Source organism: Scardinius erythrophthalmus, assembly GCF_964197995.2.
Source record: "Scardinius erythrophthalmus genome assembly, chromosome: 21".
In the NCBI taxonomy this organism is placed as follows: domain Eukaryota; kingdom Metazoa; phylum Chordata; class Actinopteri; order Cypriniformes; family Leuciscidae; genus Scardinius; species Scardinius erythrophthalmus.
Genome location: NC_138241.1, coordinates 24946277 through 24965311, shown reverse-complemented (window position 1 = coordinate 24965311; position 19035 = coordinate 24946277). Strand labels below are relative to the sequence as shown.

At 35.7% G+C, this 19035-nt stretch overlaps 1 protein-coding gene across 7 annotated transcripts in view; it reads left to right on the top strand.

Moving 5' to 3' along the window:
* The window catches only part of ldb3a (LIM domain binding 3a), a 46954-nt gene that overhangs the window by 22619 nt on the left and 5300 nt on the right, over nt 1-19035 (top strand). For 5 of the 7 annotated variants that reach the window (XM_081350441.1, XM_081350443.1, XM_081350440.1 and 2 more), the window contains exons 4-8: nt 865-940; nt 3695-3717; nt 5031-5234; nt 6487-6510; nt 17143-17199. In XM_081350441.1, coding sequence (XP_081206567.1) covers nt 865-940; nt 3695-3717; nt 5031-5234; nt 6487-6510; nt 17143-17199 — 384 coding nt within the window. Of the gene's footprint in view, nt 1-864; nt 941-3694; nt 3718-5030; nt 5235-6486; nt 6511-7347; nt 7515-7625; nt 7663-14841; nt 14986-17142; nt 17200-19035 lie in introns of all 7 variants that reach the window. The other 2 variants (XM_081350445.1, XM_081350444.1) reach the window with 2 other exon arrangements.

Here is a 19035-nt window from a genome sequence, read left to right as displayed (position 1 = left end):
TCAATAGATCAGTGAAGAACTTTTCTGTGTTGTGTTTGGGAGAGCCACGCCTGGGTTAGCGCACCTCCCTCATAAACCATGTCTGCAAGCATTCATCCGTGAGATCCTTTTTTTGCGTTTAAAAACATCATTGATCTCTCCAGTGCAAGCTGCAATTCTGATGTATCTTAGTGCTTAAGTCATGTTTGCTTTTAGTTCACTTTATCATGAGCAAAATCCCCCAAAATGCGTGTTCACCTTCATTTCCCCTCTCTGCGCATACCTGAAGGGATTACACTGGACCATCTTTACTTTAGTTTAACACTCTTAATAGATCCCAGAGTTCCCTCTGCAAGGATTGTTTATATAAAAGTGGACATGTAGGGAGAGATACACTGTAACAGTTGTCAGATACGTTCTCTACTTTGTTGTCAACCTCTACTGTGATGTTTCAAGGACTTATCTTACTTTTACGAGAAAGAAAATACATTGTCATTTGTCTTTGTGGTTTTCATTTTGCACAAATTTTCAAAATGTGTGTTCTTCAAAAAATGTTTCCCCTTTGTGTACAAGGCTTGTAATTTTATATTTTTTTTCTTTTGAAAAGGTTCAATTTGGAACAAAGTATGTTTGGACAAAAGCATTTTTCTGATAGCAGCAACAAAAACTGTAGATGGCATTCATAATTGCGTTGTTATTGTGTCAGTGTTCACTCTCAAAGGAAAAATGTGAGACCAGGAAAACTGAAAATAAGTCTTAAACTGTGCATGAGATGTTTATAGTTGACTATTGGACATTGGAATTTTGTCATACATTGTTTAAGATGTGATCCAGAGCACTCTTTGTCATTTTCTACAAATGTTTATGTTCTCTATTTTATCACAGGTCAAAGCGAATCAACCCTGTTCACATGACAACAGCAAGGATTGACTCCCCTATGACTGTGATCCCCCATCAGAAGGTTTGTCACACATTACTCATGCATTACTCACAGTCATGCATTCTACATACATCTGCAAACAGTATACTGTATGTCCATGCATTCAGATATTTTAAATCAAGCACAGGTCATACATTCCACATTCTCTCACTCTGATTAATTTCATGAAGATTCATGTGTAATTTAGGCCTTGGAGAAAGCCTCAGCTGATGGTCACTGTTCATTGTTTTTTTTTGTTTTTTTTTGCTGGATCAAGTTAAAGATTCCTTTTAAGAGGCTAAGATAATAATAGATTCTGGACTTTGGGTTCCCCTCAACTCAGAATACATTTAGGACATCCTTCCAAATGCTACCTGTAAAAAGCCTTATGATGCCCCCTGCTGGTATTCACTTTGCACACTCCAGCAAAAAGTTAACTAAACATTGTGAATATAATGTTTCTCATAATTCATTTTGCTTTTGTTTGAAAAATATTTTGTTATAGGTACACAAAAGAAGAGATTCCTGATTAGTACATACACTACCTAAAACATACAACAGTATATACAAGATTGCGGTCTGTTTTTTTTAGGACATTAGTACTTTTATTTAGAAATGTATGTAATAAGTGATCAAAAGTGACAGTAAAGACATTTATAAGATTTCACAATCAAGGTTTCCATAAAAATATTAAGCAGCACAGCTGTTTTCAACATTGATAATAATAATAAATGTTTCTTGAGCAGCAAATCAGCATATTAGAATGATTTCTGAAGGATCATGTGACAGTGAAGACTGGAGTAGTGATGCTGAAAATTCAGCTTTGCCATCACAGGAAAAAAATACATCTTAAAATATATTCAAATTGAAAGCAGTTATTTTAAATTGTAATAATATTTCACAATATTTAAATGCAGCTTTAGTGACTTCAGGAGACTTATTTCAGAAACATTATTTCACAAACACAAAAACAAGACTGATCTTTTTGAACGGTAGTGTGCAAACAATTATATTATGTTTAAGAAGTTAAAGGATTAGTTATTTCATCAAAAAATAGCCATTTTCTTTTTTGGGGCTCTTTTGTTTTACTTTCAGTAAGTTATTAAATCATTCTCAGCTTTCGTCTGACCTGCTCCTTCTGTTCTTTCCTTCTCAACACTGTCCACACACATGCACTTCTCCTTTAAGGATCAGCCTGTGCAAATGAATGGGGGTCTCTCAGCTTCTGCTAAAACAAACTCCAGCAGTAGCGGAGATGCTTCTTTCCCTGCTCAAAGACATTTAGCTTCTCCGAGGGACAAATCCACCTCCGGAGAAAAAAAACAGCAGTATAACTCCCCCATCGGTCTGTACTCTGCCGAGACATTGCAAGAGATGGCCATGCTGCAGGAAAGGGCTAAGAGCGCGGGGTCAGGCATGCATAGTGGGTATGTAATCATGAATAGAGCGAGATCTGACGCTAGCAGCCATGTGCGGTAAAACTTAACTAGTCCTATTTTAAAAATATAGTGTTGATTTCTAAATTAACAGGTTAGAGTTTCAGGTTAGAATCAGTGGGACGGTTATAGGTCAGGCCCATCTGGTCGCTAACTTCGCTCTTTGACAGAAGAATGACAGCAGCCATACAGCATTCAGAAAAGAGAGGTTACATCTGTTACATTGACCACATTCCCTACTGGCATTAACAGGCCAGAGAGGGATCTAGTTAAGGCCCCAGGGCTCTGAAGGAATGTGCAAGACAAATTTGAGCTGAGGCTTCAGTTGTCCCTACAGTGACCCTCCTTCAGGTACAGTGATCAGGTTATATCAGATAATGTATCCAGCAGAGGGTTTCAATTGAAAAATTGGCTGTCAAACCAGAAAGTACACTACCATTCAGAAGTTTGAAGTTTTGAACTGACCCCAAACTTTTGAACAGCTTGCATTGGTTGTCAAGATTTGATACACATAAACTATGTGTTTCAAATCTTGACAACCAATGGAAGCTGTCATATTGAGACATTAAAAGCACTATATCACTTTCCAGGTTTGACCGTTTCAGTTCTGTGTTGTAACCTCAAAACAATGCACTTTGGCTGTACTGTGGTGGATTAGGGAAATGGATGACAATGTCCTGTACCCCTCTCTGTTTACTCTTTTCGTATGCAGCGAAAAAGGTTTGAGCGTGTGCCGCAGCACAGAGGAAATCTCAGGCTGTAGTGTTGAGTGATACGGTTTCACAGTCGCTATAGAGATGGGTGAGAGAGCACCTGTCGCAGCTCTCTCTATAAAAGGTCATGGAATGTCCGGCTTCAGTTTCCTAACTACACTGATACATCCCCCTCACTCCCTCCTGTCACATCTTTGCAAGGAGGCACTCATATGAAAACATATTTCTCTTTTGTCAGATATGGCCAGTGGCGTACTAGTCTTTTGCTTTCAGTTTTTTGTTGATTTGCCTCTGTGAAAGGGGACTTCACTACTGTGTGTGCGCGCACAAACATGTTATATTTCAATCACGCCAAGCACACACATTGCCACTCAAACACACTAACCTTTTCCTTTTTATTAAAGGTGAAGTGTGTCATTTCTGTGCTACAAACAGAATTTATTTGTTTGAGCAGCCCAACTGGGTCAATGTTGGCTCAACCAATGGCTTGAGTTTACTGCTTTTTAGCAAATCGCACCATTGCACCTTTAAAAAATTGAGGAGATTCCACATCCTGAATAACTTTCATTGGCACAACCCTTCCATGTTAAATCTTAAATGAGTTTCTAACCAATGCACTTGTTTCTGTTTCCTTTCACCCATTGTAGGTTATTACCAACACTCCTGCCAAGTTAGTAACAGCCTCCTGGCATAACGTTGTAGTACTCTGTGTGGTATACGTGCATGGAATTGTTTGGAACTGCCTTTGTGGTGTGTTATCAACAATACAGTGTGGTTAGTGAGATTTGTCTTCCTGTGCAATCAAAGCTTGCTTTAATGGTGTACTAATGCTTAATGTAAACCTTTACTACAACACAGAGAAACATCAGAATCAGTGATGGGTATATATAAACACACTTCTTTGGAATATATATGTGTGTGTTTTAGGGGGCTAGAGTTTTGCTTGCTGAAGTCTTGTCTTGTTTTTGTCATGATTCTATTGGTCCTCTTTGGGCACTTTTCAGTTAATATACACTTAGAATTCGGGTTGGGAATCGAGAACTGTTTCTTATGCTGCATTCATGGCATATAAAAATTACCGTATTTACTAAATGACAACCTGTGACGTTATACTCAGAGCTGATCACATCTTCGGACTCGGAATTATGTATCCATTGCAACCATAATTGCAAAATAAACCTGAAATATTTCAGTAATCAACAGACAAAACCAAGTTTTGAATAACGACTGTTATAACAAGTAACAGTCGTTATTCAAATGAACATATTTTTTTGCACAAATTGTTGTACGTGTATTTATTATTGAAATCATCTCGTCATTTGGCAATGGAATAACTTTTTTCTTCAAATGTTTATTCTTTAAGTACTAAAAAAATTGTAAATGGAACCGTTAAGGAAGTGGAATGATTAAGTAGAATTATAATCGGGACTGTATTTGTTCAATTCTTGCAGATTCCCATGCCTTTTTGTATGCTATGTTGTACTGCTTGCTGTAGTTATACAAGTCATTGTATGTGTCGAGTCATTGTATGTGTCGTGTGTAGTAGTAATCTTTTGCTGTGTAAAACATTTTTGATGTGTTTTTTCTACCTTAAAAATTAGACTGGGCCTTTTATTTATTTATTTATTAATCAATTTAATTAATACCGTACTATGGTTTAACTCATTTTGTCTCACCTGCAACACCTTCCATCATGAATTATCATGCTGGTCCAGGCTGGTCTTGCTGGTGGACTAGCTGAACTGGTCGACCAGCATGGTTTTTCTGCTGGTTAATGTAATCAAGAAGCTTTGTTGAAATACCAGCACACCAGCATCTTAAACACAACATATGCTGGTATTATCAACCAAGGGTTCTTATCTTTCATTACCAATTCACTTTCCTCACTCCCTTTCTCTTACTCTCACTCTAACCTCCATTTTGTCTCTGTTGTCTCTCTTCTACCCATACTCATCCCTTATCACCTTTCCCTCACTTGCACAGCAATGAGTACCTGTCCAGCTTCAACCCTATAGCTCTGAAGGACTCTGCCCTCTCCACCAATAAGCCCATTGAGGTGAAGGGGCCTGGAGGCAAGGCCACCATCATCCATGCCCAGTACAACACCCCCATCAGCATGTACTCCCAGGATGCTATTATGGATGCCATTGCTGGCCAGTCCCAGGCCAGGGGTAGCGAGATGTCCGGGTAAGATCTAGTGCACCTAACTGCGTCCTCTACCTCCTCCCATGCCCTGCATGACACACATTCGCTATAACGCCTGGCAAACAGCTACGCTTGAGTAGGCCAGTGCTATCTGCTAATGCTCACGAGGCTAAAGACTTCCAAAGGATGTCTGTTCATAGACTGGATATAGTCTCACTCTTCCTCATTTAACATCATCAAAATGATAGTGATGTAAATTGTATGCTGTGAACATGTTGCCCTACTGAAGCAGAAGAAAGGCAGTTTTCGAAGTCTTCAATGTTATGTGTAGTTTCTATGGAACCAGCTGGATTTTTGTGTGCTTTTCAAGTAAAGTCAAGTCACCTTTATTTATATAGCGCGATGCAGATTGTTTCAAGGCAGCTTTACAGTGATGAACAGGAAAATAACGAATAAATGATGCAAACAAATAGGAATGATGTTGGGAATGCTCAGTTGCACAAGTTAGGGATCATGGCTTATTGGTAAACCACCGTTCAAAAGTTTTTGGTCAGTAAGATTTTCTTTTTGAAAGAAATTAATACTTTTATTCAGTAAGGGTACTTGTATTGATCAAAACAGTAAAGTAAAGACATTAATGATGTTACAAAATATTTCTATTTTAAATGAATGCTGTTCATCACTTTCTATTTATTAAAGACTACCCGAAAAAAATGCATCACGTTTCCACAAAAATATTAAGCAGCAAAACTGTTTTCAACATTGATAATAATAAGAAATGTTTCTTGAGCAGCAAATCAGCATATTAAAATGATTCCTGAAGGATCGTGAAGACTGGAATGCTGAAAGTACTTCTTTGCCATCACAGGAGTAAAGACTTTTTTAAAATATATTAAAATTGTAAACGGTTATATTATTACTGTTAATATTACAGTTTTCACTGTATTTTGATCAAATACATGAAGTCTTAATGAGCATAAGAGATTTATTTTTTTTGGTAATTTTGGTAATCTGTATTATGAGTTGTGCACTTTTTTTCTTGTTGGTGCCAGTATTTTGATGTTTTATGGTCTTTGTATGGTTTGAAATCATGAAAATGAGAGATTAGGCTTTCGGTCTCGTGTCAGAAGCCTTCTCTAATGCATAGCGTAGAAGCTTTATCTAATTTTCCCTTTCTCACTCCATTCCCGACCATCCATCCTTTCATCCACCGCTTCCTCTATCCATCACACTGTACACCATGTACCCTGTCCCCCCTCTACATGTGTCCAATCTCAATGGCCCTGCCTGGCAGCAATGAAATTGACTCTCCGCTATCGTAAGTAGCCTGATCCATCTGTTTGATATGAGCACTCTCTTTTCGTCTCCTCCCTTGCGCATTGCATGCCTGATCACCACATTATCTATTTCTCTCTCATCTTTTCCTCTAACCTCCCTTTGATTGATTTGGAGCATCTTGACTTCTGAAATGCACCTGGTATTCATGAGCAGAGTCTGTCCTGTAACTTTTGAAATAGCTGGATTTTGCCTTTTTATTTAGCCTAATGCAGCGATGACATCACATACAGTACTACTTTTTGTTTAGACCGCACCTTTCAGTTCCATTTCTTTGGTTCTTAACCATTCAAATGTTCATCTGAAACCCTTAATCTTGCTGCTAGGTGACTTTGACTGTTTTTGGTGAAAACGTGTTTAAATGGTGAGGTTTACAAGAGGGTCTGCTAATGTGGTAACAGGAAATCAGTCAGCGATTGAGTTTTAGATGTCAACAAACAGATTTCTGAATGCTCTGCTCTGTCATTCTTCTGGGTAAGAGATATAATGTGTGATAAGCAAGCTTCTGGCCACATTGCCCATGCTTCTCTTTATTAGCACATTTATGAAGTATTCTGCGTATTTGTCAATCTATATATATAAAAAATCAGTGTTAACAGACTGTTAACATAACTGTATGTTATACAGTACATCGTAAATTTGTGATAATGGCAGTAAATTAGTCAGAATAGGTAAATTTACATCCAATTTTAATAAAAAAAATTACCACAAAAAAAATGCATTTAATTTCGTTATACATGAAAATTATTTTGCTGATGTTCCCTGTCATACTGAAAAGAAAGTGTGTGTTTCACAAGACCGGCTTTTTCTGTGGTTGCAGTAATCTGCCAGTTAAAGACCATGTTATAGACAGTGCTTCCCCAGTGTATCAGGCCGTCATTCCCAATGAAAACAATGACCTGGGGCCATCTGAATGGACTAAAAGAGCCGCCCAGCTGCAGTCCAAGTCCTTCCGCCTCCTCGCCCACATTACTGGAACTGAATACAGTGAGTCTGCCTGCCTGTTTTTGTCACTTTCCTTTTATTTTGATATAGATTTTGATTTGTTGTGTTGTGTAGAGTCTGACATGTTCTCTCCTTGTCTTTACTCTTCTGCAGTGCAAGACCCTGATGAGGAAGCTCTGAGAAAATCAAGGTAGGCATCTAGCAGCAGCATCTGGTGGCCACATATTTGACCTGTGCTGAAACCCAGCCCTCTGCCTCTTAAAACCTGAAAGGCTTTTTGAAAAGCTGACATATGATCAGAACCCCCCAACCAAACTCTCATAATCGAACACCACTCTCTGTGCTGAACTTGATCCGCACACATTAGATGCATCAATCTAATACAGCTCGATGTATTTATAGTTGTCTGTATCAGGGGTGTAAAAATTGCAGAGAAATTGTACTTTTTGTTAACGAAATTGTTATTTGGTAATGCTTGGCTACTGAAATGTCAAAATATCTGAAAACATACTTGAGTGTAAATTTTTCACATTTTAATTGTGCTTAAGTATCAAAATGTAAACATTTTTCTTACCTTTAGAAATAGGCGTTAAATTACAAATTACTTGTCAACCCTGTCTTCGTAAACTTATATCCAATCTTTCAAATTGGATGTACAAATAATATAGCCCAGTTATATTATTTGTAGCCAGGAAGGATGTGAATAACGTAGCGCATAACCAAAAGATTGTCCTCCTAGAAAATTAATCCACCTCAAAAAGACAACAAACTTTTTTTTTTACTAGGTATTGAAGAAATTGAAGAATAAACTTGAAAAACATTTTAATTAAGTAATTAAATTAAAATTGGAAGGGCAATTGGAGTGTTTGGGAATCCTGTTTGCAATTACAATTATGATTTTTGCAATTGCACACATAGTAATGATATGTATTTTGAATTGTGAAGATATTTTTAAAATCAAATTCTAAAATGTATAATTTTATGATTAAAGTATTTAGTTTTAGCAAAAAACTACAAATTCCAAATAATAATACTTTAGTAATGAAGTACAGTCAATTACTCAAATACTTTACACCTCTGGTCTGTTGTATTTACATCAAGCTTCATTCTTCATATCTTTAGCTCTCATGTATTTCACAATGTCATTACACTTCTGACGCAACACAAAGCAAAATGTGACCTCTAGTATTTGGCTGAATGCAAAACATTTAGAGGGGACATGTAAATTTTACAACACCTTAAGCAGCCTCAAATATTGGGCAGGGGAGTAAAGGCCATATTCCCTAACCCATTTTTCCACCCTCTCTTGTCTCCCTTTCCTTCCTCTTTTTTTTCCTGTATATATGTCTTGATGTCACAGGGAAATGTTTGAATCTGAAGCCAAAGGCCCTCGTTTCGCTAAACTGAAAAACTGGCACCATGGCCTGTCGGCACAAATACTTAATGTGCCTCAGTAAAACGCTGTAAGATAGAGAGAGTTAGACAGGTGGCATAGACAGACTGCAGTGTTTGAATAAGAGGAAAGTCAAAGCATGTGAGATTAAAGCAGAAAAGATGAAGTTGAAAGTCAGTTATGTTGTTTGGCTCATCACTTTCAAGCTATTTGTTCACTCTATAGGAAAGATTTAGGAATTTTAGAGAGATTGTTGCCACTATTTAACTTCTCTCACTTGTATCGGATTGTTTGATTACATATTGATGGTTGTTGAGAACATCATTGCATCTGTACAAAAGTCCTTCAAATCCAACAAATAAAAGAAATGTTATGAACTAATCATGTGGAAAGGCTTTTTGGAAATGGGATTTTATCTGGGTATGAGAGTACACATGGATACAAGAGATTTAAATCCATCTATCTATCTAAAAAAAACTAAATGTAAACTGAAATTATGTATTATTACCTTCAATAAATATTGTTTTATTGAACAACATTCAGAATCAAAACCTTGAATTTTCTGGAATCACAAAATTACAAAAAATGAAATAAAAAAGCTAGCTTTGAAAGCAAGCAGTGTTGTCATAATTAGAGACGAAATACCTTCGAATATAATGTTAGACAATGGGGAGCCTTTGAGTAAAAACGGTTGAAAACCACTGGATTAGACAATTTGTCATGTTATCTTTTTCTATGTAGATCTAAGAATCTAACCCTTCGATACTGGGATATTATTTCAATGATTATGTAAGGACAAGTTTGTTAAGAAGATTTGCAGATGTTGAAATCTTTTACACATGCAGTCAGTTTTATTTTAAGATGTCATTTCTTATCTTATCTTCTGACAGACAGCAAAAGCTTTAGCTTTAGACCAAACTTCGAATCACCAACAGTATTATCCTATTTTTCTTTTCTTTATTATTTCGTTGATGTTCTGAAACTTTTCAGACATTTCTTACTTAAGCCTGTGGTGAAATATTAGACTACCTAGGGGTTTTGGGTGATAAAGATGTCAATCTAGTCAATGTTGTAAATCTGACAGATCACTATTTTAGAATCCAGTGGTTTCGCTTTATCGAGAAAATGAGGCTGTTAGTAAGGCTTTATGGTATGTCTGTGTAAGGTTATTTCTGTAGGAAGTGTAATAATCTTTAGCTAGATCAGTGGTGGCTAAAGGGACGAGCTCTGTGTCTGGAAGATGAGCGAAGGCACATGAAGCCATCAGAACTTCAAGCGGTTGAGCAGGATGGAAGTCAATGTCTGTGAGTAGAGAGAGTCAATAAACCAGGACTTTTCCTCCAGGTAATTCTGCCTGTCTGGTTGTCACATAGGGAAATGGTGTTATCTCTGCTGTGAGCTGGTTTGCGCTAAATTGTTTTAAGAATAGAAAAATGTTTCTGCTAACCATGCCCTTCTCTCATATCATCTCACTACTGGATTACTTCACTTCTGAGCCTCCCACTTGCATGCAGTGCATGCTGGGAAGACTGTGTGACTGCACTGGAGTGCTTGTGGCCCTGGGTGGCTGGCCCCTACCCCACTCTTCATCCTTTTCTTATTTATTCAGATCTCTGCCTTCATGTACAGATGAACATGTCATGCTAGGTTGCACAGACATATGTTGCATCAGTCAGCTCTTTTGTATGTTGTGCTGTCATTTTCCCCATATTTTCTGTCTCCAATATTTCATCAGACTCTCCTCAACTTGACTGAAACAAAAACAGATAAGCACTTTCGCTTATTTCAATACACATCACTGCAGTGTTGTTGCCTGCTGTTCGTTAAGTTGTATGTTTGTTTTGCTCATTCTGGCAATAGTTTTGTCTTTAATATGTCTTATCAAGTTTGCCACTTTATTAGTATTTGGTTAATTGCAGTGTTGTTTTAGTATTGTTTACTTTCTATTATGGTATGTAGTAATATTTTGAATTTTATTTTTATATTTTCAGTTTTAATTTTAGTTTGTTGTAGTTATTTTGTTTGTTTTCCAATCAGCTTTAATATTTTTTATTTCAGTTTTAGTTTAGTCATTTTAATACTTCAACTTCAACTTAATTCATTTCAGTTAGTTGCCATAGCAACATTTCTTCAGTTTTTCTAAGACCTTGTCAACACTGAGGGTATGTTTACATGACAGCGATGTAAAAACGTAAAAGTTTTTCCTTTGGGTTTTTCGCATACGGAAGACAATGTTGTCAAAACAGTCCCTGTTCACACAGATCTGCAAAAAGAACTAAAACCGCTGTATTATTCATGCTAGGCCAGTAGTTGGCGATGTCACTTTGTAAAAAAACTATGCGCCTATAGTCTGAACACATACGCATGCGCATGACATCACCGTTTTCACAAATTCGCATTTTTGTAGTTTACACAGAGACGATAACGGTACAGTTTTATTTGTTGTAACCATAGATATCTATGGTAACCATAGATATCTATGGTTATGCTGGCATTGTTGTGCCATGCTATTTACTTTCATAGTGTTGCTAAAGAGAAATGTTCCTTTGTAGAATCTTCATATTACATTACTGCAAAAATAGACCGCAATTGCTTTCCTGTGGCAAAACATGACAATTGTGTTTTAGACTATACAATTTTGAGTTCGCCCTAACAGTGAGTGGTGGGATATTTTACTGATAAAATGATCGTGCCAGAAGAATAGCATGATAAATTTATTACATCTGCTCTCTCTGTATCATCTCATGAGCTTTTATTATGTTTTACTTATACAGAGTAAGGTGATTTCAGCATTTTCAAACGTTTTAGCGGATGAGCAACTTTTGGAAAACGCTTAAACACGAGTGTGGACGGGGGAACGTTTTGAAACGAAAACACCGTTTTCATATGTATCTGGAGTAATGTAGATTTTTTTTATCTATTATTTATTAGATTAATATAATAATAATATAATCATTTATATACTATAGCTTTATTTCAAATAATTAACGCGAATTTGAAAGGTTTTAGTTAATAAATACAATAACAACACTATAATTGGAAATGTTTCACACACTTTTATCAATAATATGTTAAATAATTTAGACAGACTATTATTCTCATTATTATTGTAGTTTTTAAATATTGAAATGTCAAGTCAGCAGAGTGCCACCATGTTTTCCAATTTGTCAAGAAACAATGATTTTGGTGTTTTGTGACAAATTTCTCTTTTCCGTCATGCTAATATCTTGTCTGTAGTGCCATTTATGGTCCAAGCAGCTTTGTATGAATCTAGAATTGTATGTTTGTTGTTGTTCTCCTGTACTAGTCTGTATCTTCTTATGTTGTGTGTTGCAATCATTCAGTGTGCTTTACTTTATTAGTATTTAACAACCTGTTTTACTAATTTATTCATTTAGAGATATTCTCTATTATCTTGTTAGAAATCCTCCCCTGAATCCCGAAGGACTGGTTTGGTGTTTTTAACCAATCTCATAATGGTTGTTTCCTGTCATGAATGATTGTAAGTAGATGAATGCAGCTAAATTGTCATTTATTTAAAGCTTTCAAAAACCCAAGATAAGTCTTCTCAATAACTCGATTCTCAGTCATTTTCTGTATTTTGTGTTATTAGATTTCTTTAACAACAAAACTTAATATTTTCCTCAAAACAGTTATACAATTGGAAACAGATACTTAATACTGCATGGGGTTGGATAAAATGAACCTATATCCAACATCCAAAGCATTACAGTTCCTCCATGTGTGGATGTTATTATTGCATGAACGTCATATTTCATTCAGTATTCATTCAGTCTATCTTCGCAACCCCCTACTATGCCGATTTTGTTCATGCTAATTTGCATGTGTGAATGTAAAGAGAAGAACAGTGATAGTATACATGTTAGGCTGCTTTTCATGAGACTGTGTTGCACTAACCTGCTCTTAGGATGAGAACACTCTTTCCCTATGTCCAAACTATGTGTCAAGCGTAAAATGCCAGAAGATGGCACTGCAGTATCTTGTCGAATTACCCTCTGCCTGTCTTGACTCTCTTTGCTCTCCGGTCCTGTTCCATGAATTAGCCATTTACTTGTTTGCAAGTAGTTTAGTACATGTTTCAATTGCAACCCCTCAATCTGAAGGCATTGTCTGCTTCTGTGATCTGTATTTCATTGATCTCTGAATATTTGCTGAGATTCAAGATTTTGCTAATATAACTAAAAAGTCTCAGTTTGACAGCATAGCCAGTTGAGGAATACAGTGTTAAGACATTATGACCTATAAATGTTTGTGTGTGTGCGTGTGCGTGTGTGAGAGAGAGAGAGAGAGGGAGAGAGAGAGAGAGATTAGGCAGTAAGAGAGACATGAGAGAGTAAGAAAGAGTGATGTAATCATCATTTCCCGAGTTACTTACTTTTTTGTTTATACACTTCAGATTTTTTCAAATCATTTCTCTAATTTCAGTCTCTCACAGCTTGCTATAAATGCTAATCTGTGTTTGCTTTCTGCCACAGCACACCTTCCCCAAAGCCCCTCAAATTCACACACATACATGCTTTTCTCACAATGTACACCTCAAAATAACAGAAAGGGACTCAATACGCACACGTTCACCTCAGAAAGTGTTTAAATCTTCATGAAGGCTTCATAAATGTCTGCAACCAACATTTACAAACCTTTCTCTCTGTTCCATCACCATAACTCAGTATAATACACAGAATGATATTAAAGCTGAAGTGTGTTATTTCTGAATTTCATTAAATTCTCAAATTAGAATTGTCAGTGTTACAATTGCTTTTAAATGGCTTTCCAGAACGGTCCCACAATTAACGCACACCGCTAACACACTCATAGCATTTCATAACTATTTTATGTTTTTGTACATATTTTAGTATGATCTGCTTATGCTCCTAAACCGGTTAGGTTTAGGGGTGGATCTTCAGGCTTGAGTTTTTATTTTAAAAATGTACATTTCTGTACGAATCACATCGCATGAGCTCTTACAAAATCACCACTTCAATAAATAGTTTTCTCATGAGATTGTGTTGGTTAAGCCAATTTTGCTGCTTTGCCTGGTCGGGATGCTCAAGTAAATGCAGTGTAGATCATCAGGAATGACTTACTTATAGGTACATATTAAGATGGAATAAAATAAAATGAAATAAAATAAAATAAAATAAAACGCACTTCAGCTTTAAATGCTCTCTTTATTTCATCTTTTCCCTCCGCCCCTCCCGGTGGGCAGTTTCAACATAAACTGCATGAGTAATAGAGAGATGGTCAGAAAGGATGTTTGCAGAGTGTGTGAAGGGGGTCAGTCATCATCGGTCCACCACCAGGCCTGCTGCTGCTAGATGCTTGCCTCTTTTCTTCTCTCTCCTGCCTGGGCGGCTCCAACACCAATTTATCTTCTTCATTTATTCTGTTTGATTATGTATAGGGGATGCCAAATGATTAAAGAAATGTTTATTTGTGAATAATGCACTTTTCTTTGCTTGGATCACAGGGGAGTATCATTTATCACTAATCTACTGCTCTCTAACCACTTAATTTTGTTTTATGGACAGACTAAGAGGGTTTACATAACCTTTATACTCTACGTCACTTTAAAATGGTGAGGTCCTGCCATCTGCAGTTCATTGTCCCTGATCGAGCACATAATTGATTGTAGCCTTAATGTCTGGATTCATTTAATTCACCCTAGAATAGCACTTACAGTTGTCTCTGCTGCCGAGACATCCTTCAATGAAAAAATAGATAAGAATAGACTAATGAGAAGAAAGAAATTAACATTCCCTGCCCCCCATGATGGACATCCTTGCATTGTATTCAAAAATGTTGTATGCATGAGAATGAAGCAGCTGCTTATGAAAAAAATTAACTTTCAAATTAAGGCATAAATACATACACGGCCTAAGCATGGCTGCTGTCTGTATTGATGGCTTCAGCCTGACATCAGTTTCTGACATCACTGCAACCTAACCTTGTATCTAGTACTCCTGCTGAGCATGCTCCAGTTTCCACCAGCATTGCATCTATATGTGCACCTACTATCGCTGCTTCGCCCAATGAGCTCCTTTCGGAGCCGCAGATAGTCAATCAGGCGCCTGAGATTCCTGAGCAAACCACTGTAAGCAGGTAAAGTTGCATGCGTTGCATTTTCTTTCTTGCTTTACCGTTGCTTAGTTTATTGTATTCCACATTGGTATGTATACATGCAATGCATACCGTTCAAAAGTTTGGGGTCAGTGTAATTTTCTTTTTTTAGAAAGAAAAAAAGAAAGAAAAAACTGTAATTCAGCAAGGATGCCTTAAATTGTCTAAAAGTGACAGTAAAGACTTTTAAAATGTTACAAAAGATTTCTATTTCAAATTCTATTCATTATAGTATCCTGAAAAAAGTACCACTGTCTAAAATGTTAAGCAGCACAACTGTTTTCAACATTGATAATAATAAGAAATGTTTCTTGGTTGACATTTTAGAATGATTTCTGAAGACACTGAAGACTGGAGTAATGTCTGCGAAAAAAATCAGCTTTGCCATTACAGGAATACATTATGTTTTAAAATCTTTCTTAGAAAATATTGTAATAATATTTCTCGGTAGTAGCTGTGTAGTTTTTGATCAAATAAATGCAGCCTTGATTTTTCCAAAACATAAAAAATCCTATACCGACCTCAAACATTTGTAGTGTATGTATATTTATGTTTATGTTAAGTTTTGATTTTTTTTTATATATATATATTTTTGGGGGGTTATTTATTTCTGTTTTGATGACTTGCAGGTACATACAGTAGCATTAATGAATTATTCCAATGTTAATTAACTTCTATTAGTGGAGACATGTGATAGATGTTATTGCTATTAGATTTTAGCCTATAACATTTGAGAGATTGTAGGACAAAGTCAATTGATCCTGGAGATTCAAAGCAAAGCCAATCCTCCAGTCATATTAATGTTATAATCAATAATGATCTTCTCTGTCTTAACTCAATTTCATGTTGCAGCTGCTTCCTTTGCTATTGCTTATTACTACTGATACTCTTCCCCCTAACCTAAGGAAGCGAGTAAATCACATTTGATTTGATCTATGTTGTCATTGCGAGGTAGATTACTTGTTTTGAGCTTCTGCTTTTATGAGTTCAACACCAGGACTTGACCCAAATAAAATCTTTCCTATACTTCCATGAACTACCTTTTTAAGCTTAAGATCACTGTAAGCACTTCTATGTACCCTCTTTAAAGAGTACTACATTTGTAATGCTAAACTAGATGCTTTAATGCGTGCCTCAAGCATTTCATTTGTTTTTGCAAGACATGTTTATAAATCTCTAATATGTCCTTGTCAAGTCCAGAAATCCAGTTTAATCTTGTACAGTAGAACCCCTTTCAGCACAATTTATTTCTTATATTTAATATTAAAATGTTTGTATATTAAATATAAAATGTATTTCTAGAGATTTAATTTTATATTTTATACCAATGAGCAAGTCATTTTGAGACCTAAGTGTAAATTTCCATATCTGGTATTGAAACCCATGTCCCATGGTCCTTTGTACCATGTCAACTAATGCTCATGTTTGTTCTTAAGTAAGTTTATTTTTAAGACATGGCAGAATCTGCACTCTCTTTGCATGTATCTATTGCTAACACTGATCCAGCAGTCTTACGTTCATTGCATGCAGGCTGGAGTGAACTTCTTATTTTCAAGATATCTTTATTAGAATCCATATATATAGTCATATGTCTTGTTAATTCAGATTTAGATGACTATATCTTTCACTTGTCTCCTACTACGGAAGGTGACAAAGACTATTAATGTTCAGGTCCTCTGTCACACTCAGTCCTGAAATATATGAATCTTGTGTTAAATTGTTTTTTTTTTAGTAGTTGTTGGTACATAGTGTCTTTGCTTTGAATGCACGTTTATTTTCTGTTTTGTGTGTGTCTGCATCTAAGATGATTTGTTCATGGTCTATTTGCTGCCATATTCACTAGTACTGTATACTGTACTCATAGTGTACTACTGTTTTATTTAGACAAAACAAAAACAGAATGCACATCATAGTTCTTTAAAGGGTAATTGCATATTCAATTAATGTCCATATGCATTTGATTTGGAAAACCAAAGTATCTGATCCTGTTTGTGTTTTTTTCTTCTTCATATAGACATAAAAACATGCAATATTTGGATCAGGGTGGCAGTCGTACAGATATGAGTGCACATGGCCTCAGGTTTAATGAAGGCATAATAAGTTTGACTCTACACCATTTTTCTCTTTGTTACACTATAGCTTCAGCTTGCAGACCTCTATGGGTTACACTTCTCAGTACCAAACCTCCATTTCCAGGTACTACTGTGGTCCAGCTCTGCATTCAACCAGCAAGAGTTCTTTCCCCCTCCCAGTGTCAGTATGGCCTGTAACATGTGCAATAACACATCTTTTCTCCCTTACTGCTTGACTGCTGACTCAAAGGATAATACTTATGCTTGGGGTATTTTTCTTTAACCTTTCATGTTATAACCATTTCTAAATATATGTATCTTTATGTATATGAGTGGAAAGGACTTCTGTAACCTGGTCATTTTGCTCAAAACAATGACATTTTGCATTTTTCTTGGCGTGGATAACATTTTAATAATCCGAAGAACCTTTTTCCACTACGAAGAATCTTTAGTACAATGGAAATGTCTTTGGATGTTAAAGGTTCTTTGTGGAACCATCAATGCCAATAAAGAACCTTTATTTTTAAGAGTGGTTAGTGCTGCTCTGTTAAAATAACTCAAACTTTTGCATTAAAATTGTAATGAAAAGATGTAACAAGGTAAGACACTCGCAAATGTGAATGTGATGGATCATGTGGTCAGACATCTTTGGCATCTTTAGCTGTAAAGTCTCCAAGAACTGAATGTGCATCCAAACTCAATTAAGCCTGTGGACAACTAAAGTTGCTGAAGGCTACTCTTTTTCAATTTGTAGATATTTTTAGGTGACTGTAGATTTTAAAAACAGCTAATATACTGTATATACATATTGTACAAATGGAAAACCTTATGACAACTTAATGGGTAATGATGGATTAAACTTGCAACTTTAGTGCAAAAGACATAATTAAATTTTTTGTGATGTTTGTTATAAATAAATGATTGCAGGCATGTATGTTATTGGTCAAAAGTTTGGGTTCAGTTTCTATCTTTTATACTCCCTAAAGCTGCATTTATCTGATAAAGAATACAGCAAAAACGGTAATATTGTGAAATATTATTAAAAAATTTGATAAAGAAATTGATATTTTCATATGTTTCAAAATGTAATTTATTCTTGTGACATCAAAGCTAAATTTTCAATTGGTTTAATCCAGTCTTGATTTAGAAATCAATCTAATATGCTGATTTGGTACTCAAGAAACATTTCTTATTAGCCGCTTGTTAAGTTGTGACATATTAAATTATGTTTCTGGGTTCACGTCTCCACTTTCAGTTAAGAATACTATCTCAACAGCCATTTATGAGCACTATTCATTTTATAACATATCTTTAAGTTAAGCTTTTAAAAATTCAGTGTACACTTCCGTCGCCAGGCTCACAGTATTCCAGACAACAATATACTTTTATGATTCAGAGAAAATTATACTTTTTTTTCATAGTATTCTTTTGTGAGTGTTTGTAAAAGTCATTACTGCCATTTTTGATCTATTAATGCATTTTTTATCATTCAAATTCTGAATTAAAAGATTAATTTCTATTAAAGTAAAAATACTGACCCCAAACTTTTGTGCAGTTTAAAAGTGTAGTTTAAAAAATATTTACGTGATTATTAGTCAAAAAGTTACAATTTGCAAAAGAACTACATAGTATGTTTAAATGAATGTACTGTATATAATTAATCTCACTGAGGAAAAATATGGGCATTAAGGGTAGTAAATGTGTAGTTGCTTTTCACAAAATACTAATAATGTAATTAATGGTTGCACTTTATTTTACAGTATGTGCACTTTCAATGTACTTCCAGTGTTCTTACCACAAAAGTAATGAGTAGTGTAAGGTAACTACATGGGTTAAGGTAAGGTTTAGGGGTAGGTTCAGGGTTAGTACCTAGTTAGTGTCATTACTACAATAAGTACATACATAGTATGTTCATGCGAAACAGGACTGTAAAATAAAGTGCTACCATATATAATTTAAT